The sequence below is a fragment of the Penicillium hispanicum genome (genome assembly GCF_028827665.1).
Source record: "Penicillium hispanicum strain IBT 35686 chromosome Unknown utg000004l_segment0_segment0, whole genome shotgun sequence".
In the NCBI taxonomy this organism is placed as follows: domain Eukaryota; kingdom Fungi; phylum Ascomycota; class Eurotiomycetes; order Eurotiales; family Aspergillaceae; genus Penicillium; species Penicillium hispanicum.
This window is the reverse complement of record NW_026623196.1, coordinates 4,340,305-4,364,800: the sequence shown is the minus strand read 5'-3', so window position 1 is coordinate 4,364,800 and position 24,496 is coordinate 4,340,305. Positions and strand designations below refer to the sequence as shown.

The following is a 24,496-nucleotide window of genomic DNA, read 5'->3' as shown; positions in this document are numbered from 1 at the left end:
AATCTTTCCGCATTCAGGACGAAGACGAGACCCTCACCTAGCCCAGTCCGAGGTTCCATCGTGTTTCTTCCCAGCGTCGATTGTGTTCTCTTCGCATTCCGTGCCTTGCAGGCTCCCCACTAGTGGGAGATCTAGTGGACCGTGTTGCATCCCTCACGGCGAAATCCCTCGGGCCCTGTCGCCGCATCATCCACCCTGGCGGTGGCACGCCGTGCGTCGCGACTGAAAACGACGAGCGCCTGGATCCATCGTAGGCAGGATATTCGCCAAGAGCGGCCACTTATCACCATCGGTGATGCCGCCTTCTGGCCGTGATGTCAAGAACGATTTTCGACAGGGGTGGTCTTTGCGGTCTCTTTGGTGTCACTCACTTCCTCGACGCTGGGTCAAAATGCTGGTTCTTGTAGGTCTACTATGCTTCTTCTCTGTGGCACTCAGTGCGAGTCTCCACCATCGAGAAGTGAGCCTGGCACAGGATGACCCTGTCACTCAATTCCCACCACCGCGTCAGACCAACCAGCATACGCACGATCCCACAATTCTTCACGTGGGTGATGAGTACTATCTCTACAATGTTGGTGAGCACATCTTCATCCACACTGCACCTAGCATGTCTGGCCCGTGGACGCATGTCGGCAGCGTGCTGGACGCCAACAGTGTCATCCCTAAGGGTGATCGTGCCGTGCCATGGGCACCTACAGTCATCAGTTTTGAGGGGGTCTACTATTGCTATTATAGTGTGAGCAAAGCTGGTTGCCGTGACAGTGCTGTCGGTGTAGCAACATCTGACTCGCCAGGCCCTGGGGGCTGGCATGACCATGGAGCGGTTGTGCAAACGGGAACAGGCAACGGATCTGATGTGTCTCCCTACACAGTGTCCAACGCCATTGACCCCAGTACTCTGATTACTCCGGACGGTCATGCCTACCTGACGTTCGGTAGCTATTGGACCGGCATCTATCAGGTCCCCCTCGGCAAGGACTTGATCTCTCCTTTGAGTACCACAGAGCCCGATGCACGACACTTGGCCTACGAACCCAATGCCGTCAGTACACCGAATCGAAATGCTGACTCGCTATGTGGTGACCCCAGCGGACCACATGCTATCGAGGGTGCATTCATCTCTTACCATGATGGCTTCTACTACCTATGGTTTAGCCATGGCCGGTGCTGCAACCTGGACCAGGGCGACCTGCCCGCAGCCGGGCAAGAGTAAGCCTCGAGTGTTGTCTCACAATTTTTCAAATACTGACAGCCGATTTTTTAGATACAGCATTCGCGTTGGCCGCTCTCAAGACCCCCGGGGTCCCTTTATCGACAAGTCCGGCAAAGACTTGGTCGAGGGTGGTGGTACTGTCGTCTACGGTTCCAACGCCGAGACCTATGCCCCAGGCGGGCAGGGCATCATGCGCGATGGCGAGACTGATATCCTGTATTACCACTACCGTGAGTCTCATTGTCCCAATTGGTCTCAGTAATCCCAGGATTTTGAACTGGCGCTGACCTCAAGACAGAAAACAAGACTGTTGGGGTTGCATTCTCGGTGAGTACTCATCCTAGGCAGGCTTGTGGATCGAGATAATCGCCTCCACAGCCTCGCCGATCCTCCTGCATTCCCTTAGCAACGTCATCACGGTTATCATCTAACACGAATCCCTTAGGATGCCTTCCTCGGTTTTAATCCCCTGGAATATGTCAACGGATGGCCCGTTGCGCAGCCATAATGGACCCCTTTCACGTCACTCATTTCACGCCTTCGATTGTTTCATCTCAACTCGACCCACCGACATACACGACTCAATATACAACTAATCCTCATTTTTTCTTTTTTCTTCTGGCATTGGTCGCCACCTCGGATGGAATTTCAACCCCACCGCTCATTAAAAACGCACTGAACAGCAGCTGGTTTCTGTCATCATTCATAGTCGCTGCGCAATCGGCTCATCCATTATCTACAGCCGAGGGGATGTCTTTTCATCTCCACAGCAGACATTCCTTTCGATTTCACGTGCATCAGTTCTGGGGTATATGGAATTTCTCTTTTTGAGCCCCAGTTCTGGTTTTCTTCACCCTTGACATTATGGTTAATAGAAGGTTGTACATAACGTACTTCCATACATATCGTGGATGGTACTCGGGTATATAGGGGTCGGTGTTCGTGCCTTACAGAAATAATTCCCTCATTCGCCTGTTCCTGAAGAGAGGCAAGCAACCAAAAATCCATGAATATCACTTGGCAAAAAGTGCGATTTCCACCTGAACTCGACTTTCTTTCTGCACCTGGAAATGGTATTTTCACCGACATCGTCAAACTGATGGCTCTGAGCAATTTTCGTGATCCATACGTTGAAATTCTCGCCATGTTCGACGCCTCGTTTGGATGATACATTCTCCAAAGTTACTAACAGATAGCTCTAGATGCACATATACCGATATGGGTAGCTATACGGTCAGAACCCGGTGTCAAACAAGGCTATTAAGAACTGGCGCTTGAGTGACCTACCACAAAAATGCGTGAGGGCCCCTGTAACCCTCCTACGCATCACAACGCATCCGAATAAGCAAAGACAGCAAGCCTGACACTGCCTCTGACGAGCGACGACCCAACTCCACTCAACCTCAGCACCCACTTCACCCTCACCCGGGTGGTCCACTCCACCGTTCACCACTCCCGGCGATCATCACCCGCACAGTGGGGTGGCTTCTCGTGCCTCGATTCGCTCACCATGATGGGCTACCACAAACCAAGACGCGCTAGAGTACGAGCGCGGGCTGAAGAAGGACTGAGCGCTGCATGTGTCACAGACTCTGCCCGCCTCCAGCGGTTCCTAATCTCGCCCGTTCATTCTTCCGAACGCTGGCCTCGGTCGTGATCTGATTTGACCTGCTTCAAGCGATCGCGAGTGACACAGGCAGGATGGAACAGCGAACAGCGTTCTCCAACCCCGCGGAGTCCCCTGCCCGCAAGGACCTGTGCCTCCTGGTGCTGGACGGGGGAGGCGTCCGCGGCCTGTCGATGCTGCTCATCCTCAAACGTCTGATGGAAGGTATCGATCCACTGAACCCTCCAAAGCCATGCGACTACTTCGACATGATCGGCGGCACGTCGACGGGCGGTCTGATTGCTGTAATGCTCGGGCGAATGCAACTGAGCGTGGATGAGTGTATCGAGGCGTATTCGACTTTGGCGCCTACGATTTTCACTCACGTTCGGCACCGGATCAAGCTGGCCACAGGGGAGACCCAGGGCAGGTTCGACCACGAAGCGATGGAACAGGGGATCAAGGACGTTCTTGTCCAGTATCGAATGGACCCAGAGTCCCTATTCAAGTCGCCAGCCGCTGAGGACTGCAAAACGTGAGTGGGGGCGATTTTCACCCTCGGTGGATTGACGACTTACGATCTCTCGTGCGAATGCCAGGTTCGTATGTGCGACGAGCCAGGCCACCGGTCAAACAGTTGTGCTGTCAAGCTACTACAATGAGCGGAGAGGTGCAGACCTGTTGAACACGGCCAAGATCTGGGAGGCTGCGCGCGCAACCTCCGCCGCCACGACCTTCTTCGAGCCGATGACAATCAGCGATGAAACTTTTGTGGACGGGGCGACCGGAGCCAACAACCCCGTTCAGGAGATTTGGACGGAGGCCGCAGATGTCTGGGGGTTACAGCACGGGCAGCTGGAAGAGAATGTGAAATGCTTGGTGTCGATTGGCACCGGCATCCCATCTCTGAGTGCTTTTGGCCCTGGTTTGCGCGAGGTCGCCCAAGCTCTCAAGAGTATCGCGACGGAGACCGAGGCAACGGCCGATATGTTCCGCAAACAACATACGGGTCTTTTCCAGTCGGGCAAGGCATTTCGGTTCAACGTCGTACGCGGTCTCGAGACCATCGGACTGGAAGAAACCTCCAAATGGGGGGCTATCAAGGCGGCAACAAGGAACTATGTGCAGACGGAGGAGGTTCGCGTGGAGATCAAGAAGTGTGCCGCGAACCTGCAAGAGCGTGAATGTATGTCTTTTGCTTGATACAACCGTAGGATTAATATCAATCTCACACATGCTGATCATTCTGGGGTAGGGTTGGAGCAAATGGAGAAGTTCATCCTGAAGACCGTAGAAGCGCCGGTCTCCGATCTCAACGACGAGGACACGCTTGAAACTGCAGATGAATTGCAATGGCTCACACACACCGTGCCCTATGAGACATGGAGCGAGCGTGGCTCTGGCATTCTCTGGTACCAGGTCAATGCACGTCGAGTTCACCAAGCTCGTAAGCACGCAGGGGCATCTGTGGCGCACAGCATAGCAAAGAAATACCGGTGCTCTGCAGGTCTGAAGTTCGGCGCCGGCGACAAGCTGGCCAGGGCGCTTTATTTTCAGTGCGACAAAGCCGAGCAGCCAGACTCCCAGTATCCTGATGGAAATGGTGATGGACCGCAGGATATCCTGTGGTCACTGATCTGTCAACTGCTGATGATTGACTGCCAAAGTACATCGGCATTGAAGCGTCGACTCGTGCAACTTGAACCACAACACAAATCATCGCTCTGGGAAAGGCTGGATGGCCGCGACACGAAGTTGATACCGCAGTGGTCGTTTCTCGAAGATTTGCTTCTCGCGTCTAATATGCCCGATGTGGTGGCTCTTGATAATGTGCACAAGATCGACCCATTCAAGCGCAACGTATTTCTGAAATCTTTGGTGACCTTTGCGGAGCGCCGTCTCCCATCGCGAGGGCGAAAGCTTCGTGTGATGATTTCCGGAGATCCGTCGCAGCTCGAAATGGATGTGGAGGGCGATATTCTAACGGTGAACGATAGGACGGAACGTGAAGGCAAGTGGCTTTTCTAGCACAAATTTTCAGTCACTAACGTGTCGTAGAATGTCTGCGCTCTCTGCATTTCCCGGAGTGGAATGCTCGCCGTGACCAGGTTGCCGACGCCGACGCAGGTACGAACAACTGGATCTGGGGTCACGAACAATATCTGCTATGGGAGCAGGCGATTTCAGGACTGCTATGGGTTGAAGGAAAACCAGGCAGTGGCAAATCCGTGTTGGCCAAAACATTGCAAAGGCGACTTGCAGGCGCATCCGCCTTCGGGCTAAGTCGATCATCCACGGATGGATCAATGAGGCGGCCGGCAGTGATCAGATCCAAGATCCCCGAAATCCCAATGGTCACGGACTGGTTCTTCAACTCTCGAGGTGGAGAAATAGGCATAGCCCATTCTTCTTTCCTCCAATCGATTGTATATCAACTTCTCCAGCAACACGAGGCGGCATTTGATGTTGTGACGCCGTACTACCGGCATCGGGGATGCCCTAGGGAGGACCCTTGGGATACAAAAACAACGCAATCTTTGCTCGAAGCAATCAGCCAAACGGGCCTATCCATTGTGTGCATTATCGATGCAATGGATGAGGCAGCGAGCCTTATGAATGCCCCAAAGGCCCACCACGCACATAGGACTCGGAGCGTTCTCTTTCTGGTGGGAAGTCTGCTGAACAAGATTCCAAACTCCAAGTTGAAATTCATTGTACTGAGTCGACCCGACCCGGCAATTGAGATGGACTTCAGTGGTATCCGGAAACGCTGTCCTGATACCTACAAGGTAGTCCTGGAACATGAAAATGAGCCTGATATTCACCTTGTGATTGAAAAGGGCCTTGAGTCCCTTCAGGAGACGATACACGCATATGACTCTGACGAGGACGGGAGCAGCGTCACTACAAACGCTAGTCGACTGGAAGACCCGAAGGACTCTCGAAATAGCCTGGCGGCAAAACGGGAGGAGAATTCATTCAAAAGCATTCGGGTATATCTCAGAGAGAATGCCAAGGGGGTGATTCTCTGGGTAACCCTGATTCTCGGAGAGTTACAAGACCAAGCGGCTGGTGGAATGTTAAGATTTGCCGAGCTGGAGGAGACGATGAGAAGGCTTCCACTGCAGCTGGACAAGTTGTATGAATACATCGTCCAAGCGCTAGAGGATCGACTGAACAACGAAGACATGGACAAGGCAAGATTGGCCTTCATTTTGATATCGGGCTCGGCCGCTCTCGACAGGCCAATTCGTCTTCAAGAAATGTGGGAAGCATTGGCGGTTCCATTCGATGTTCAAGCGGCTCTCACATCCAAGGTGGATCCAATCATTGAGAACAGCATCCATATAATATCCTGGAAAGAGTTTTGGCGTCAGCTTCGACGCAAATGTGGTCCGCTAATAGAGCTAGTCCGGGGCGAAGGACTGGAACCGGGAGAAAAGCCCGACGATGAGATCACCCCCAATCTCATTGTCCAGTTCATGCACCGCACTGTCAAGGACTTTCTGAACCAGCCAGGCCGGATAGGACCTCTCCACTTCTCACAGACTCTCGCCGTTGGTGAAGTCAAAGACATATGCGCCAGATATCTCGAAGTCGCCTTCCCCAAGACCGAGACTTCATACGGGCCTCCTATTCCAGCTCGGGAGGGGAGTTCATGGAAGAAGAATGTGCAAGAGTACGTCGAATACCTGGATTCGAGGAGCCTCCTTCACTTCGTGCTCAGTGTGGTCGCACCCCATGACGCCGACCCATACCCAAACCTTGGAGTGTACGCATCGATTGACAAGATGGTAGACTTACCATGGCCGAGAAGCCAGTGGAGATATATCGAGGAGTCGGATATACGGGGGCTAGTGGGCCAGAGACACCTGTTTTACCCAGAATGCTCATCGCACATACATGAAGCCCGAGCCGAAGTCATCAAAGCGGCTGTCTTGGGAGAAGCCTTTCGCTATGCGTGTACTCACGGACGAATCACGGCCGTTAAGAACATGATGGAGCTTTGCCGGAACTATCGTCCAGATTACTGCGAACTGCAGGGATACGTTATAGGCAACGGGGTCCTTCTAGCCTGCATTGAGAATGATCTGCTCGACGAAGTCAAATTTCTGACCAGGAAACACCGACATCAGTCACAATATATCCATGGAACTACCAACATGCCTGGCTGGCCCATCGGGGCTCGCGCACATCGCACCGACCTGGATCCATTTATCCAACTAGCGGTGCGCTCCGGCAACGAACAGATCGTGGAGTTTTTGTTCACACACACCGATCATTACTATGCTCGAAAGGAAGCAGTGGTCGATTTTGCCGTCACAAAGGATGGCATTGCATTACATCGACACTCGGACGAGGACGAGGACGATAAGAGATCCGAATCGGATGAAACGCCCAGCCAACCCGAGGTGCAGTTCGACATGGACACCCTTATTAGAAATGAGTCAGAAGGCGAGGAAGAACATCGAGAGATTCGATATGGCCTTCGACCAGGCACGAATGGTGTGACTCTTCAGCTCAATCGAGAGAAGCACTCGCGCAAAAAGGACGACGACTCTGGCGAGGATTACATTGAGGTGGCATCCAGATCCCAGTACGGGACGACAGCAAAGAGGGAAGCGCAAATGAATAAAAAGCAGTACCTGTTGTTGAAGGAAGCCTGCCTCAAGGTTGCTAGGCAAAACAGGCTGGCACCACAGAATCATGCACTGGATGAGTCTCGCCTCCGCAATGTTCGGCTTGCCGTGAAGATAATGTTACCCCGGATGGTAAGTGGGCATCTCTACATCCGAATAAAGCCGTTGTTGGGGCGTATGTGTACTGACAGTGATAACCAAGCCAACCGAAGATGATAGGGGATATGCCGAGGGGAAGATTGAGCAGAATGCTTTTAATCCTTTCCTGCAGCACTATGCGATGGCAGACCTACCACATCTGAGAAGCCAGGATACCGCATCTACATCGAGTCGTTATACAGCGCCGGCCAGACGCTGGAAGTCGAGATTGTCTGATCTCCAATCGCCATCGTCGTCAAAAGAATCAGTTCATGGGATGAAAGAGCGTAGTCCGAGGTGCACGATGAACTGTTGCTTAGTATTGTGAGAAAATAAATGGTAGGCTGCATCAGGAAATTGGCACCGCTCCTGCGCAGTCTGTACTACTGGGCCCTAAGGAATTGAATCAAGCACCAGTGCTTAATGTCTTTTTTTTTTTTTTGATAGCTGGTTCCGACCGCGTAGCTACCCTTGTCGGTATACGCGTAGCTAGATGCATCTGTGCATGTCGTTGAAGAACGTATCATCAAAACGGGGCGTCGAACAGAGTGAGAATGAGAACCGCCAGCATAGTGACCACGAAAATTCTTTAAAACTCCGGTATATGAATATAGGTATAAATATCATCCACTGAGGGTAAGCATACTAGAAATTATTGAATGGCTCCACACGTTGCTAGGATGAGGTTACTTTCGCTTCTGCTGGTGCTAGTACTATTTGCAACTAGAAATGCAGCACTGTAGTTTTTCACCTAACGAAAGCACAGTAAAGATGTTTCCCCCTGATTGCAGCCCCCGGCCCGATGGATGGGCATCGAAAATATAATTTCCAGCAACCACAACAACGCATAACGTCGGTTCATCCACAGCACTCAACTCAAAAACCCGAGCTCTAACACAGCCTCAACTTGCTGTCCCACCATCGGATTTGTCAATCACCACATTTGGAAAAAGGGACATGCGTTGCTCCTGCCTTGCCACCTCTGCATCGCGTGCCACCACAAAGTCTTCATCGGAAATTTCAAAGGACCTGTGAGCGCGGAAGGATAGTGCGCGCATTGGACGAGGGGTCGACTCGGCCGCTAGTTGGGATATCTCACGCTCAGGGTCACCAGCAATGAAGAAGTGGCTTCGGTTATACCCATCGAACCCATATCCATACCCCACAGAATGAATATCGCCGGTTAAGGGTACAGGGATGCTTGGGAGCATCATCCCCGAGATATTGTGCACAGCATCGTGTCGGCGGGCGTACAGGGAAATTGAATGGTCGTTATTGACGGATGCGCTGTCCGAAGTCACAGCCACAGACTCGAGATCGTCCGTGCGGAGCAATCTTTGCGTTCCGTCAAGGCTGTCTCCTCCGGAGATAGCCTGAGCCCTGGTACGTAGTCGGATAATCGTGCGCGGAGTCATGCAGAGGTCTAAAGCGCCACCCATCATATGGGACGCATGGAGATAGGGCTCGTGGTCCCGCCCTAGGTGTGTATTCGTCAGGCTGGGACCGAGATCGAGGACGCTGATATCGCTTTCACTTAGCACGCGGCTTCGGATTGTCGGCGGAGGGGCCAGGGATGGCGCTGAATCGGAAGACGGAGAGTGTGAATTTTCAGCCGATGTGGTGACGGGAGGACTGGCCGCGGGGACCTGGTGATGTTGAATTGGAGGTACATCGTCGGTATCTTCAGATTTGATGACCGCTGGACTGAGCCTCAACCTGAGACGAGGACAACGACCAGATGGAGAACGATTGGTGCGCTTAGGCGTCATGATGTGAGTGCGAAGATGGCGAGAGATGGTTGCGAGGGATGCTTTTTGGGCCCAAAGAAGGAAGCAGGCAGAAGGGAAGCGCGAGGGGGAGGAAAGGAAAAAGAAGCATGCAATGTGGAAGGTTGAGGCAACGGCGCTGGACACCCGCAGAAGTCAACCCGTCCGATTTCATGTAGCTCCCACTCGATTCCCACCGTATGCAATGCAAATATTCGGCGTTAACCGTAGATGCGAAGAGAAAAGAACCCGGCCATGCGGAGCGGAGCATAAGATACAGGAATGTCATCATCAGACATGCCTAGCAGGAGTACTTGCACATAACAACATGAACGACAAGACTCGAACAGCCACTTGGATCTGGTAGGCTTCTCATGATAACGGGAAATAGACAGAAGCTTTTTTTTCGTATTCCCCGTGGAGAACGCCGAAATCGCCATGTGAAAAATCAATCATACAAGAATAGCAACAAAGAGGACAATCGGACTGGTCTGAATGACGGATGAAATGCAAGGGAAAGCCCCAATCAAGCGTCCGAGTTCATTCTTTCGTCTTCCCCGACGCGAAGCTCAACCACAGGAAGCTCATCATCTGAGGCGTCTTCAAGAAGAGGAGGCACATCCTCAAAGGAGCCTTCGTGTTCCGACGGTACGCCGGAGGTATCCAGATCATGAAGACGATTCTCAGGCTCCGAGTTGCCATCTTCAACTGCGACATTACTATCATTGTCCTCAAAGAGGTCAGCATCGCCGGCATCATCGGCGTCCTGGGTAGCAGTTGGGCGATCAAACGACCATGAAGGCTCTTTGAGAGCGCTCAGAGCGTGCCCTTCGTTAGAGGGCGGCGGTGGCTGCTGTGATTCTTCGACGTCCATGTCAGCTGAACCCGATCTGTAGGATTCAACCAGCTTCTGAATGGCCGGCCCCCCGAGAGGCTCGGATGATTGACGGCGATAGAACAGCAAATAAGCAGCAGGGGTGACAACACGCCTTTCTGGGTTCTTGACAACCGCGGCGTGGGTGTCTAGGATGATGCGTTAATATATGAAAGGGAAAGGATTATTCACCAGGAAGACTCACCATTGAAGTCACACCAGTCACCCGTGATGAAGTTCTTCGCAAAGGCATAATAGTGGCCACCGCCCATGCTTCCCGAGTGACAGTCGACGCCGATCAGGTCATAAACTAAAGACTTCCCATCATTGGGGCCAGAAACATATTTTGTGAGATCCAGATCGTGGAGGGGAAAACGGACCAAAGTATCGAGCTTGGACCGGAACCGGAATGACTGGGTAAACCGCTTCAGGTGGACGACTAGAATGTCAGGAGAAGACCAAAGCTCAAATTTTTTACTAGCTTGGCGGTGCTCCTTGCAACGGGGGCAATACCAAGCATCATTCTGCGATAGAATTTCTTCCTTGCTGAACTCCTGTAGACATTCATCCAGATCGATGCCCTCGTCCCTCTTTGCGTCCCTCTCGGCACGGCGGCGAACAAGTTCGGGGTCAGGAACAAATTCGATGTTGTCGAAGGTGGGCGCGCCTTGGTCACTGTTGCGCCTACCGCCAAACAAGGCATGGCGGGCTTCATCGTGCCAGTCGATCAGGATTGCTTCGCCAGAGCGGATCAGAGGGTCCTCGTTAGGCTCGTCGTCAGAGCCATCGGTATCACTGTAGTCTTCACTCTTGTCACCCGAAGAGTGTGGCGACGTGTTCTGAGACTCCTGTTTAGCCTTAGCAATCGTCATGGTCAACATAAGTAAAATGAGGGTAAAATGAGATAAAACGAAACGATGACGGGCTAATTACCTTTTCGACCTTGACACGAGAGGCGAGCAATGGGTGATCTTTGAACGGATCCATCATGCGACCCCTGGGAATGCGTTCATGGGTCTTGAAAACCCTGACATCGAAGAGACCCAGTAGGTAAGAGGGAATGGAGCCAGCCAGTGGATGAGCTGGACCTTCTTCAGTGGCCTCTGTGTCCTCATCGGAGGACGCCTGGGAGACATCACGCATAGAGATATCGACAATGCTATCGTCGCCTTCAACAGATGAAGTCTTAATCCTAGAATCTCCGGAGTTGGCATCATCTTCATTCATCACCACGGTATCCGAGTCTTCAGTTGCCTGCTCTGGTTGATCTGCTTCGGTCGGTTGTTCATTCAGGATATCGCGGGTCGTCATGGTAGCCGCGTGTCGCAAAAGCTTGCGGTAGATAGCACCAAGGTCCTGGGATTCTTGGCGGGTGAGGGAGAGCATGTAAGGGAGTGCAAAATTCTCACGCTTGGGGCGGTTCTTGTTAGCCTTGGCACCAAGTGTCTTCCGGTGGAAGACAGGGACCAGGATACGATCGTCGGCCGGAGCATCCAGCTCCATGAAAGTAACTGTATCCTGGGATTTGATCCGCAAATCGGGGAAAAGCAAGGAGTCGTCATCGAAAAGCTGCCAGAAACCTCCGTTGCTCACCTCACTGCCAACAAGCTGCTGCGGTTCAACCTGCCGCTTGGTGGCCACACTCTGGATGAAGTCCTTCACCGTACCACTCTTATCGACCTCAACCATGAACCGTTGAGGACGGGAATGGAGAGACATATAAATGACCTCTCGATAGATGATGTTTCGCTGACTGGGAATCGGAAGTGTGAGACTGCTGAAGGGATCAAACATGATGCTGACCTTCTCACAAGAAGGGCAAACCAGAGTCGATTTGTACATCCCTGCAAACAGATCCGTAATAACGGAGTCGTTGCGAGCTTTGTAAATTTCCCAGGACTTGGCAGCAAACTCTTCCAGGGCATGACGGTTGTGGACCATCTCATCGGTGGAATCGGGCTTCTCAATGTATGGCTTCTTCAAAATCCGGTTCAAGTCTTCCGAAAGACCGTCCAGAAGGAACATCAAAAACTCTTGGCTGTCGTGCTGCTCCCAACCAGCCATTATTGGGTTGTTTCTACCAACTTGGTTTCGGAAGCGTGATGGGTTGAAGCACGACGGCGGCGGATCGCGGTAAATTCCATGGAGGAGACCTGAGTAGGATTTTGCTAGTTCGCCCCGGTAGCCGAGTGGATTGTCGAAGTTCAAATCCTTTTTGTGCGCATTTTCTATCAAGAAATGATCAGTAGGAATATAAATCGCCTGAGCGGCACCCGGAGGATTGGCATACCAAGGAAATAAACGCTCAGTTCTTCGACAGCCCGCACACATTGGGTGGCTGCGTTCTGATAGCATGTGTTGCCCAGGTTGTTAAGACCAGTAAGGCCGAGCCTGTGGCCACTAGGTTTTCGGCTTTGAGGGAGGTCCAGCGCTGGGCTCGACCTGCCACTTGCCGTTGGACTCTTAGTGGCGCTGGCGAGCTCCTTCTTTGTCCTTTCGATGGGAATCCCCAGGCGCTTGAGTGTCTGCGCGGACTCTTCAGAGGCCCATCCACTACCACCCGATCCACCAACCTGCTCCTCCAGAACAACAACATCAGTGCCGACCAAGCCAGCCATTGTCACTGACATGCGGCCATTGTACTTAGGGTTGTTGGTCTGGTCCTGAACACCATGGAGGAGTTCTCGTTGGGTGCCTTCATTCAGCGAAAGGAAAGTATTCAGATCGACAAGGAGGTTCTTGTGCGAAGAGGAGATCAGGCCCGCAGCAGGTGCTGGCGAAGCGGTGCGAGAGACAGCTGGTGTCGTGGAAGCCGATGGGTTGGCACTAGGAATGCCACCCATGATTTTCCACACGCGAACTTTAGTGGCCATATCAATGCCGGCAAGCTGCTTGGCTTCCTTCAGCCATTTCTGAAAATTGGTCTGGCGTCCACTTAAGGCCCTAGCAGGTGGTAGGTTCTTCTCCCTGAGAAGCTGCGGTGACATCCCTGCGGAAAGGTTCGACAGCTTGAAAATTGTGAAAACGGGCGGATTCAGTTCGTAAAGCACATTCGGTTTTTCACTGTAAGGGTTCGCATCGTGCGCATATCGAACGATCACGGGGGACTGGTCCGCAAGTCCGTACCACTTGGTGATCAAATTCCAGCCTTCCTGCGGCACAATCTCATAATCCTCGCCGAGTTGCAAACCTGGGCGCATAGGCACATACGGCTCTCCCATCTCATCCTTCAGATTGTTGCTATCGGGCCCGATGTCGAGAACGATGTCTGAGTTGTCCACGGGACCGAGCTCGCTTTCGAGGGATTCTTTATCCGCTTGGGCGGCGTGAGTGGTGCTCCGTGCAAGCACCTTCTTCAGCCAAGTCATGGAGAGTACAAATCCTTTCTGTCCATCCTTGAGCGGACGTGTCATCAGCTCATTTACCTGAGCAACCTGCTCATCGATCGATTGTGGGGCGTCAGTCTCGCCATCGACAGCCATATCCACGCCGCCTTCCGGGTCCGTGTCCGCTGCGATTTCAGACGCCGGGCGCTTTTCACCGGGCGAAGGTGAGCGGGCGGCGCCATCAGTCGGCGAGGCGCCGTCCTTCGGATCGTTTTGCATATCGGAATGCTCACTGGAGAGGGTAAGGTGGGCGGTCGCGGTCGCGGGGGTAGGCGAGCGGCCGCCGGATTGGGATCTGGTCCCCGGGACGTGGGCTTGCAGATGGGCGGGCACGTAGCGAGGCGGAGACAGCGAGGCACTCTTGCTACGCGGATTCGAGGCAGAGGAGGCGCTCCGGGGTGGCAAAGGAGGAGTGGGCGGAGGCTGGGAGCGGCCGTGACGTCGTGCCTCTCCTGGACTGCTGTGAGGCTCGGGGGAGACTTTGCGACGCTTTGTGGAAGACGTCGTGACGGTGAGCTGCGCACGTCGCGTGGCAGCTCGGGACAACTGGGAGGGAGATGGAAGGAAGAAGGTCGTCGGTGTTGTCCCCACGGCTTCTTCTTGTGTCCGAAGAAGTCGGGGAAGTTGATGAGCGAAATCCAGTTGGCAGAAAATCCGATCCGATCAGTTTTTTTTTTCCGGTCCGGGATAAGCCCTATCGATGACACAACGTCTCGTGGAGTGGACTCGGGAGAGCAGGACGATTGGTGTCGGAAAGAGCACAGATGAGGTGGAAAGCCGTCAGAAATGAGATGGAAGCACTGGATAGACAAGAGATTAATAGGACGAGCATGCAGACTAGCACCGAGAGTGAATTTGGGTGGTGAAGCGGGTTCACGGACGACTGGAGTTGGGATGGTATGGAACCCTAACTTAACAGTGAATGACGCCCCAATGGCAACTTGTTATGCCCTCTCTATTCGATTGCAAGCTTTAATACTTTGAATTTTGGGGTCAATGATTCTCCCATTTGCTCTAGAGCAATTTTATTGAAGGGTGGTGGGGGGTTATCTTCTATCTCTAAACAGATGGACAAAGAGGAGCGTTTACCGGGGCATATATCTCAATTCGGACGCGAGACGAGAGAAACGCGATTTCAGAGAGGAGCATTTATACTAGACTGTCCAGGGCTGTACGAGCTATTGATAGCCTAAACGCTGCCACAAGAAATTGTCCTTCGCTCTTCTCAAGATATAAGAGACGTCAGCCCGAAACTCCGTTCCGTTCTGAGGATCCTGTTTGCCCCATGCCACGAGAGAATCAAGGTCCCCTTGATAAACCTTTGCATAGTGAGCACAATAATCACAGAGCAACAGACCACATCCTGGGTCAAGGTGGATGTTGGGGGCATCCTCTAGAGCATCAGGGACCATAGGATCCGTTTGACATGCAAAGAATGCCGGTTCCCGACACAAACTGCACCACAAATTCTTAGGTGTTGGGAAGGGTATACCCGCAAGCTGGCTTTCGGGGTCGGCAAGAGCATTGATTGCTTGGGCCAAGTCATTGAATGCTGCATCTTTATCAAAATCACCCCCCAACAGTGAACACTGAGGGAGGGGTCGAATATCTTCATGGCTGCAGTTGATAATGCTGAGCCGTTGAAACAGGCAGACCTGACACATGCGACTTGGCTCCTTTCCTTCGCCAGTATGGCCGTCTTGAAGCTCGATCAATCGGCCTTCTGAATCAACGACCACCTCCGGCATTCTTGCACCAAATCCAACGATTCCGTAGGCAAAGTTACTGCACCAATGACAAGGATGTGAAAGATCCTGGATCGGGAACGGTAGAATCTCCAGGGGGTGTGGATAGTCAGTCCAGACACGGAAAGTATTCCCACTCGTGGTAAAGGAATCGGGTAGGCTGTCGAATCTTGGCGGTCCAGACACAGATGCTGTGGGTTCCCCCTGTCGAGTATGCATGTAATCTTTGGGATCTTCATTCAACTGCTCAATGTTGGACAGATCAGTATCCCTGGCTAGTCCATCAGATGAAGGCGACTGGTTCGTCTGTTGGTATTGTGGCTCCTCAAGCGACACCACGTCGGTAATCACAGCCAGCCCAGTGGGTGGCTCATGGCGTGCTGGGCCGGCGACACACTTGAAACCACGTTGAAGACATGATTGGCATGGTAGACTGTGGTCATAGTCACCGAAACGGTATGAACATCTCTGGCCACGGGTCACCCGACATTTCTCGCATGGTCTTTTCCATTTAGGTGAAGGGACCAGCTGGCAGTCGATATTGTCCATCCTGCAGTTACTGCAGGGATAGTACAGCGGCCAATCAACCAATGTACATGACATCTCTAGTTCCTGACATGCCAAGCATCCTTTGGGAGTAGAAGATGCATCCTCTTGTTTTCCCACCTGAGTAGTTGCGTGGATTTCCCCTTCTGGAGCTGGACTTGGAGGCCTTGTTAGAGTTGTAATCGACTTCTTCCGAGCACGCAACTGGTAACGGGATGAGCTGCCCCCTAATTCAGGATCGATGGCCCAGTACTTCTCCCAAGGGTCCATGCCCCCCTCGTCGGAATCTTCCACCGCCGATCGGGAGATGAGATTCGCTTCTTGGGAATCTTCGTCGAGAGGAATTGTAGAGCCCCGCGATTGGCTTCTTTCTTCGTTTCTGGGTCGTGGTATTGGTTGAATCGAGCGATCTGAAATGAGCCTTCGCTTGCATCGAGCTCGGCGCTGGTGTGGATCGTAATCCTCGTCGTCGTCGTTGTCAATCCATGAGGAGATTTCATTCTGTCGACCCTTTCTCTTGCGGTTCCTCAGCTCGTAGGTTGGCCCGGTGAATTCGGCTAGATCGCGTTCCTCTTTCTGTTGCTGAGGCAGCTGAGGAAAGAGTCTCAGAGCCCGTTCAAGTCTCTCCGTTGTATATGCCATGGTGGTCCGTTGCAACATCTCGATGCTCGATGACTTGCTTGCGGCTGGAGGGAAGCTTGGTCAGTAATGATCAAGTAGATTCTGCGACTAAAAAGAAGATGTGCACAGACTCTGTGAGTGAAAGGCAAGATCGAAGATGTTGTGGGGGAGACTGTTAAGCATCCCTGGGCGGATCAGAATAGATGCTATCTGCTTCGTCGGTCTAGCTGCTGACCTGACATGCGGGCAATTCAAGATGGCCGTTATAAGGGAATAGCTAAGTTGAGTGAGTATTCGGGAGGTGATGTGGAAGAAAGAGAAGAAGTTCGGGAAGGTTGGCAATGTATAAAGGATAGCTCCGATCAAATTCAAATGAGTATAGCTATTCTTTGTTGATGACGGCAGAAAGAACATTCCGAGCAGGCAACCTTGGAAAACATAGACATTCAATTTCACCAAGATAAGAAGCCCATGCTTCTTTGCCCGATCAAACACCATGCACCACGGTCCTATGAATATAGTCTCCAGCAACGCACATAACCGAAAATACACGAATATCAACGAGTATCAAAAGAGACACGGCAAATATAAGAAGAAAGACAAATCAAAAGAAACCTGATAGCAAATATGATCTCCTGATCTCAGGTCAATTCAAGCTTCATCAGAGAAGGTGTCGCGTATGAAGGAAGAGAAAACCGGAATACCGGCGTCCAAGCCACTCGCGTTATCAGCACCAGCAGGGCGCTTTATCCGCTAGGAGAGATCATTTTTGACGGGGTATTTTGTGTCGGAATAGTTCCATTTGCAAGAAACGCAGTGACAAGGATGAGAGTGCCGAGGATTACTGCACAAGACACGATGATAATGGTTTTTTTTCGGCGCGAGCATGTAGGTTGCTCTGCTGGAAGGTCACACTGAGAGCTCAGACGCGTTACGATCGGAATTTTCTGTGCCTCCAGATCTGTCTCAATCTTGGGTGCTTCTTATTCTTTAGCTTCTCTCTGCAGAATATCTTGATTGAGACTGACCTGACTTTATTGAGGGTTTTGGACTTCCACGTGTACCGCCGAAGTAAGTCGGGGTAGGCTGGACATCATGAGAGGACATTTTAGTGTCCATGAACAATCAAAATTGCGACACAGGGGAAGATGGGTTCAAGCTGTAAATCAGAAGTGATGATGTGAGTCTTGGATGTGCGAAGATAGGACGGGGAGTGAAGAGAAGAGGAATTGGAGATTCAAGCCTCTAACATGTCTCCGACGTGACTCCACGGTACCATGCCTCAGACGAACTTACCGACTCGCTTTTGGGACTAATCTCCAACGTGCTGGCCAAGTTGGGCTTGGTCTCTTCAGGCCGCGTCCGCTTTAAGCCAAGTGATGCAAGAGCAGAAGAACTACGACACATCGGGAAACTATATCATCAGTGAGCCTCGGCTTGTCAAGCATTCAATATTGCATAACTGACGGGGATTGTCCAGCGTGTATTCGTGCATCTCGTCTCCATCTCGCCACCATCTCGCCACCATCTCAGGCAACAGCGTCCAAATACTAGATCTTGGGTGTAGACAACTACCTAGGTAATTGTGCCTCCCAACGCGACGAGTAAGCTTGGTAGTAGGAGGTATATATGCTAAGAGGAACGCAAAAGAGCTGTAATCCTTTTCTGAGTTGGTACACCTGGATATACCAACACCAATGTGCAGTTTTGCATCGCATCCATTGCATTTAATCGTATAGGAAATTGAAAGGACGATGCTTTGGCCAGCGCGTCGGAGATCTTGTGCGGGCATTATCCGAATTTCTACATCCAGGGCTACCTAGGGAGATATCCTTGACACTGCGTATGGCAAAGTGGAATCCAAGGTTGATCTCAACTAAAATGACTATGCTGAAACTGTGTATACAGGTTTCGCCAAAGACACGAATATGAGAATATAAATGCGCACATGCTATTCATATCTCGAATGAACAACTGTTTTGTGTTTATGATGCCATTCCTGGTTTATGTATTCAAGTATTTGGGTAAAATAGACGAAGAGAATATGATATTAACACGGATATGTGAAGATGAAGACTGACAGAGAGAAAGTAGATCGAACGCCTGCAATGTGGAATTGGGCAAGTGACTTTAGCCCAGTCATGAAGCCGATATGGTTGAAAGCGCCAGGGTATCCATCCATCCTCCGTAAAGGGCGCCATGCAGTGAAAATGATACGTAACAGAAAGGAGAATGGTTGCTCCAGGGGTGGCGAAAGGGGCAGAGAAGGGGGTTGTAGGAAGGAGACGAGAGGCACGAGAGGAAGAATCAGGCACGAAAGTCGTACATGCGAACGTGAAAATCGTCGCCTCCAGTGATGAAGCGACTGTCACTGAGACCAATGCAGTTGACGGCTGCCGAGTGGCCTTCATAGGTCTCTTGGCAGGTAGGAATGCGAGGGTCCCAGATCTTCACCATCCGGTCGAGTCCACCAGAGGCAATTCGCAAGGTATCAGCCGAAAGCGCCCAGATACCCTCCAAATGGCCAAAGAATGTGCGGAGGCATCGGCCGGTATTGGTTTCCCATAGTCTGATTGTAGCATCGACACCACTCGTGATGATATATCGAGGTGGCTCCAAACGGTCTTGATCCTGGTCAAACGACGACCCAAAGGAGGACCCAAAGGAGGAAGGGTGGGTGGACAAAGTTCGGGATTCCAGAATGGGCGAGAGTACATTGATGGCGGCATCGCCGTTGTTCGACGCCGTGCTGACATGGTCGTTCTCGCACTCGGCCAGGTGGTTTTCAAGCTCCAGTTCACGTGGCAAGGGAATAACTTGCTGAACTGCCCCAATGTGGTTGTGAAACACTCGGATACACGTCTTGGTGTCAAGATCCCACAAGCGGGCTGCACCGTCATCGCAAGCAGTCAAAACGGTGCGAGATGTGGTGTCAATTTTGACAGCATTGACACCTTGGGGGTGCGGAAGAACGAAGGTCGATTTGTCTTTGAAGTTCCAGATCTTGACGGTCCGGTCTACGGAGGCTGTGGCAAGAAGAGTCGAGTCGAAGTGGAGGGCGATGACGGCTTCAGAGTGCCCGTTGTATTTGGAAATGCACTCCCCGGTACGCCAGTTCCACACCCGTACACTGCGATCCAAACTGCCAGTGATCAATTTTGTGTCGTCAAACTGGAGACAACGTACACCTGCAGTATGACCGCGCAGTGTACGCAGCTCTTCTCCAGTTTCCATATCCCAGATCTTGATCGTGGCATCGTAGGAGCCAGTCATCAAAATATTGTCCTCGAACTGGAGGCACATGACACTATCGGTATGGCCCCTAAAGACCTTCACTGAGCAACGCCGGTGCTTCCAGTTCATGCCGACCACGAAACGGTCGCGATACACGTCCTTCCAGGGACGATACCGGGTCTTGAAATACTCATCATCTTGTACGGGCTCGGGGTCCGGGCGATAGGCAGGGGACATGCAGTGTCGTTTGATCATGGCGCAACTGTGATCATCAGATTCGATCTTGCGCTTGCCGCCCGTCGCCGGGAGCTCAACCACCGAGCAGGTTCCGTTGGGCGCGCCCTCGCCAGATGCGGCTGAAGACTGATTGCCCCAGTTCGTGGCACGCAACTCGATTTCACGCTTTGACTCGCGCAAACGTTTGCGGTCCAAAAGAGGCAGACCCCATCCACATTTGTTGCATTTCCGCCGAATATGCTGTTCGCACATTCGATGCCACACCACATCGTCATTCGCCAGCGCCCTCCAACGATGAGAAACCTGTGCGGCGCGACACAGAGAGGCAGTGTCGAGGTAGCGCAGAATTTTGAAAGACAGCTCTGGGGGAAGGGCGGTGAGGAAGTCGATGCGGATCAGCTCGCGGACGCTGGCTGAGATGAAGGAAAGTTGAGGGAAGCAACACTGCGCGAGTATTCCCTGCAGCATGAGTTTGCGCTGCTTGGCAGGGGCGGCAGAGAAAAGCGACCAGACATGGGCGATACCTTGCTGATCACTCTGGGGGAGAGTCTCCAATTCCTATCGCGCTGAGTTAGCAAAGTACTTCGGAAAAGAGCCACACTCGAAGAGCACATACTCGCTGTAACTGGCGCATGGACTGTTCGTCGGCTTGGCGTGCACATTTCGAGTCTGGCTGGTGGCGATAACAGTACCCGGCGTTCACGGACCGCGGCACTGAGGGTGTGCCATCCTCTGATCGTAGCGGGGCATATTGGCGTGGTTGGTACTTTGTGAGAAATGGCGCTACGTTCTGCTTCGCTAGTTCCGCCAGTTTGTCGGCGGCGGAATCACTTGCATCGCCAGGAGGGGAGCGGTCGGCCTCGGGCATCATGTCAGTGGCATCGAGCGAGGTTGTAGATTGAGCCAAGTCTGTCGAGCTAGATGAAAAGATCGATTTATGACCCATCGCTGGCCAAGTGTGTTGCGACAGTGGGCTAGACCTATCGCCGATCGCCGATCAAGTCTGATCCTGTGCAATCAGGTTCAGGTGGTGGGCTGATTCGTGGCAATGATTCTTTTTTCAAAATGGAGTTCAAGCGGCAAGATACCAGAATTGTTTGCTTCGCAAAATACTGAATGAAAGGTGTCCTGGATATCAAGTAATTCCCTAGAGCCACCAAGGTCGCAGGGTCATGGGATGGCCGAGCGCCACTAGGGGATCGGCGAGTGACGAGTACCCTGGCAGATTCTTATGTGATAAGAGAAGGGGGAGCCGATGAAAAGGGAGGAGCACAAAGGGATATGATCAGTAGCCACAGAGTGGAACAGCCAAGTTCTTATGTATGCAGGAAATCCTAGCAATTGCACAATCGGACAGTCGGCTCTCCACGGCAGTGGTGATGTCGTGCGCGAGAAATGTGGACAATCACGCAAGCACAGAAGGCGACAGTCCGGGGGCGGAAGGCGGAAGGCAGGAGGTAGGCGGTCAGGATAAGGCGGTGAGCCATCCTGGGACTGGTGCTGCTTGCATAAGCAACCCAATCGCCGATTGAGCGCTCCACGTGATGGCGCCATCTCCGCCTTCGAGCACCTCATGCGTGATTGATCATCCTGCTCTTGCTTCTCCCGCTCGCTCGTCATTCTCCTTGTTTCCTTCGCCAGTCCAGACCGCTACTCTGCCTTACACCTCATTGGACTCTATCCCATCTGGTTGCGTGTGAGTCAATGCCGATGGTTCAATACTGTCGCCCATTGCGAGCCCAGTGAGCAAGCTGGAGCTTGTGTGGATTCTGGGCTGGGGCTGGGCCTACCCATCCCAGGTATGTCCTTCTGTTTGATCAGAGTTTCTTTTTTGGGAGGCACGAGAGATTATCAGAATTTGATGTACCCTCTGCGGCGAGACGTGCCTCGTTCTCTATTTCCAAATCATGTATTAGTATGTGCACTGTTGATTCATGAGCTCTGGGAAACTTCCAGGTTGCCCCGGAGGATCTGCGATTTGGCCCCGTTCGGTACTACTACATACACATACCCTATCAGCCACTTATCACTTGCTACGCTATCCAATTCATGTCCAAGACTAAGTCTTCCAGGGCTTTCTACATAGAGATACAATCCTTGCGGAATGAGGTTGAAAAATTTATGGTAATGCGTCACTTGCCCTCGGCCTGATCCATAACCGCCACCTGCCATCGTTCTTCTTACGGGTTCAACACCTCAATTACCAATTCTCCGGCTCCCTTGAAATCGAAAATTTTGGCGAGAAATGGCATCAACTGAGTCGTCAGCTTCCTCCCTGCTATCGGGGGCCGGCCCCGATCAACGCGACCATCCCGAGCCTGCAACCATGCCGCACCTGGACACTCTGATTTCCCACCTCTTGGCCGCGAAGCGCTCCCTATCATCCATTAACCATGTGTGGCGTGCGAATGAAATTGTCACCGCTGCACGGTCTGCCCTAGAGGAAAGTGTGGTCGTGTCTTCTAGAACGGGCTTTCTGCGTCGTGGTCTCAACAATCAACTCCGGCTCCTTTACGACGTCCGAACCGAGGTAGAGGAAATATCGCATCGCGGACGACAAGAATTCTCGGAGGCCCTCAAGAGTTTGGATGCCGCTGATGCCCGGCTCCGGAGCACTTTGGATCTCCTACGTGAGACAATTGTTCATGCATCATTTCGACCGCACGACGAGGACCGCAAATCATTACATGATTTTGTTGACGAAAGGGGCGTGGGAGAATTGCATACCGCGATGAAGAGCTCCATTGACCGCACGAATGACGCACGGGCTGAGTTGGATACGTCTAACCGTGAGTTCGACGACGAGCTGCATTCTATTCGCCAGGCGCTACGTCACTACCGCTCGGCTACCAAACTCGCCTCCTCCCGAGTTTCAACCTCCTCCTCCTCTGGGTCGGACTCGGATCTACTTGCTTTGTCATCCATGCCAGGCATGCTCCAGTCACTGGAAATGCATGCCCAAGAAATGGCGAGTCTTTTAGAATCCCTCGTACGCCACTTTGACCTCTGTGTCACGGCCGTGAAGCATACCGATGGCGGCGGTGCAGCGGCTCGATCCATCACGGGCGATATACCTACCGAGGTTCGTGCCAGTGGCGAAGGGCTACCCAACATCGGAGAAGAGATCCATGCGAACCTCAACGCTCCACTAGACCCAATGACAGACCACGAATATCAAGAAATGGTGAATGTGCTCATTAAAGATGCCCCGGAGGCAGATGATGTGGTCATCGAGATTCAAGATCGCATTGGGGAAATGGAATCTATCTATGAACAGGTGGGCTTACAACGGGATGCACTGTTGTCTATCTCGAACGTCACTCTCGAAGTCCACCGCCATCTATCCACTCTTGCCTCCACACGCCTTCCACGTTTCATCTCCCAAGCACATAATTTCACCCGTGTGTGGAATGAGGAGAATGACCGCTTCAACTCTGGTCTTGCAGAACTGTCTGACTTACATTCTCTCTACGATGGTTTCCTCAATGCTTACGACAGTTTGATCCTCGAAGTAGCCCGCCGAAGCCTGGTCCACCAAAAAGTGGAAAAGGTGCTCCGTGACACAAAGTACAAGCTCAACCAGCTATACGAAGAGGATGTCGCCGCGCGAGAGACTTTTCGAGTTGAACAGGGGGACTTTCTTCCCTCCGACATTTGGCCGGGTATTGGTCGAGCGCCCATGCAGGTTCAGTTCCTGCGTCTTGCCGGGGGCCAGCTTGAGGGCGCTCTAACGGGGACGCCCGAGCAGAAGCCGCCATCGGGATCTCTTGCTACGATAGAACCCATATCTAAAAGGGCCGATGAAACCCCCGAGGGAGAGATCATTCCTGAACTCCCAAAAGATGTTATTGAACATGCGTATGCACGATTGAAGGCACGCACCAGAGACTTTTGATACCACCGATCAAATTATCCACGAGTCGGGCCCCCAGCAATCTATCACTGATGCTTGAATATCTAGCTCGCGCATCCCTCTGCTGGAGCCACAATCATTTTTAAAAAATAGGCCTCCAGCCTCATTGTTCCCAGTTTTTTTTTCATCGTTCTTGCCCTTCTATACACCTCCCTCTATCTCCCCGTTTTACTTTCTCTTGCCCTTGATAATGCGCACCTGCATGATGAAAGCTCAATTGGTCTGATCTCCGACCTATATCTTTCCACACCATTAACCGAGGGATTTAGCGCTAGACGATGCATACTCCTTGACACCTGTCCGGGATGTAAGCACTGCTGGTGGCTCCTTTTCTTCGGTGTCACTCGGTTAGTGACGGTGGCCTGACATGACGTCCAAAGAGAGCTCTGATAGGCTGTTGCACACTACAAGTAGAGTTGTCCTTAGGGCCGACCCTTCTTTTCTTCAGGCCTGATTCATAGGCCCTTGCCACTATTCTATCCTGCTTTGCCCAGGTTAGGTTTTAATTTGGGAACAATTGCCGTCAAAGAGGCTCCGATGCCCTCGATACATACCGATTGTCTACTCCGTGCCA

The 24,496-nt window shown here is 52.2% G+C and overlaps 7 protein-coding genes across 7 annotated transcripts; 4 read left to right on the top strand and 3 right to left on the bottom strand.

Moving 5' to 3' along the window:
* Positions 1–256: 256 nt before the first annotated feature.
* N7459_005385 (putative endo-arabinanase) lies at positions 257–1,724 on the top strand (the record flags this gene model as incomplete). The annotated part of the gene is made up of 4 exons (XM_056944569.1): positions 257–1,212; positions 1,268–1,446; positions 1,515–1,543; positions 1,662–1,724. Coding segments are annotated over 4 exons (1,227 nt in total), but the record flags the coding sequence as incomplete, so codon positions are not given.
* Positions 1,725–2,917: 1,193 nt separating this feature from the next.
* N7459_005384 (uncharacterized protein) lies at positions 2,918–4,850 on the top strand (the record flags this gene model as incomplete). Its single annotated transcript, XM_056944568.1, has 3 exons — positions 2,918–3,357; positions 3,440–4,008; positions 4,078–4,850. 3 exons carry the CDS (start codon positions 2,918–2,920, stop codon positions 4,848–4,850), a joined length of 1,782 nt encoding a protein of 593 aa, XP_056801451.1.
* Positions 4,851–5,173: 323 nt separating this feature from the next.
* Positions 5,174–7,678, top strand: N7459_005383 (uncharacterized protein; the record flags this gene model as incomplete). Its single annotated transcript, XM_056944567.1, has 1 exon — positions 5,174–7,678. The coding sequence occupies one exon, from the start codon at positions 5,174–5,176 to the stop codon at positions 7,676–7,678; it is 2,505 nt and encodes an 834-aa protein (XP_056801450.1).
* Positions 7,679–8,502: 824 nt separating this feature from the next.
* Positions 8,503–9,369, bottom strand: N7459_005382 (uncharacterized protein; the record flags this gene model as incomplete). Its single annotated transcript, XM_056944566.1, has 1 exon — positions 8,503–9,369. One exon carries the CDS (start codon positions 9,367–9,369, stop codon positions 8,503–8,505), a length of 867 nt encoding a protein of 288 aa, XP_056801449.1.
* A 523-nt stretch (positions 9,370–9,892) lies between these two features.
* Positions 9,893–16,577, bottom strand: N7459_005381 (uncharacterized protein; the record flags this gene model as incomplete). The annotated part of the gene is made up of 5 exons (XM_056944565.1): positions 9,893–10,389; positions 10,446–11,088; positions 11,174–12,468; positions 12,531–14,225; positions 14,984–16,577. The coding sequence occupies 5 exons, from the start codon at positions 16,575–16,577 to the stop codon at positions 9,893–9,895; spliced, it is 5,724 nt and encodes a 1,907-aa protein (XP_056801448.1).
* Positions 16,578–18,845: 2,268 nt separating this feature from the next.
* Positions 18,846–20,955, bottom strand: N7459_005380 (F-box/WD repeat-containing protein; the record flags this gene model as incomplete). The annotated part of the gene is made up of 2 exons (XM_056944564.1): positions 18,846–20,567; positions 20,626–20,955. The coding sequence occupies 2 exons, from the start codon at positions 20,953–20,955 to the stop codon at positions 18,846–18,848; spliced, it is 2,052 nt and encodes a 683-aa protein (XP_056801447.1).
* Positions 20,956–22,254: 1,299 nt separating this feature from the next.
* On the top strand, positions 22,255–23,904 carry N7459_005379 (autophagy-related protein 17; the record flags this gene model as incomplete). Its single annotated transcript, XM_056944563.1, has 1 exon — positions 22,255–23,904. One exon carries the CDS (start codon positions 22,255–22,257, stop codon positions 23,902–23,904), a length of 1,650 nt encoding a protein of 549 aa, XP_056801446.1.
* Positions 23,905–24,496: the final 592 nt, after the last annotated feature.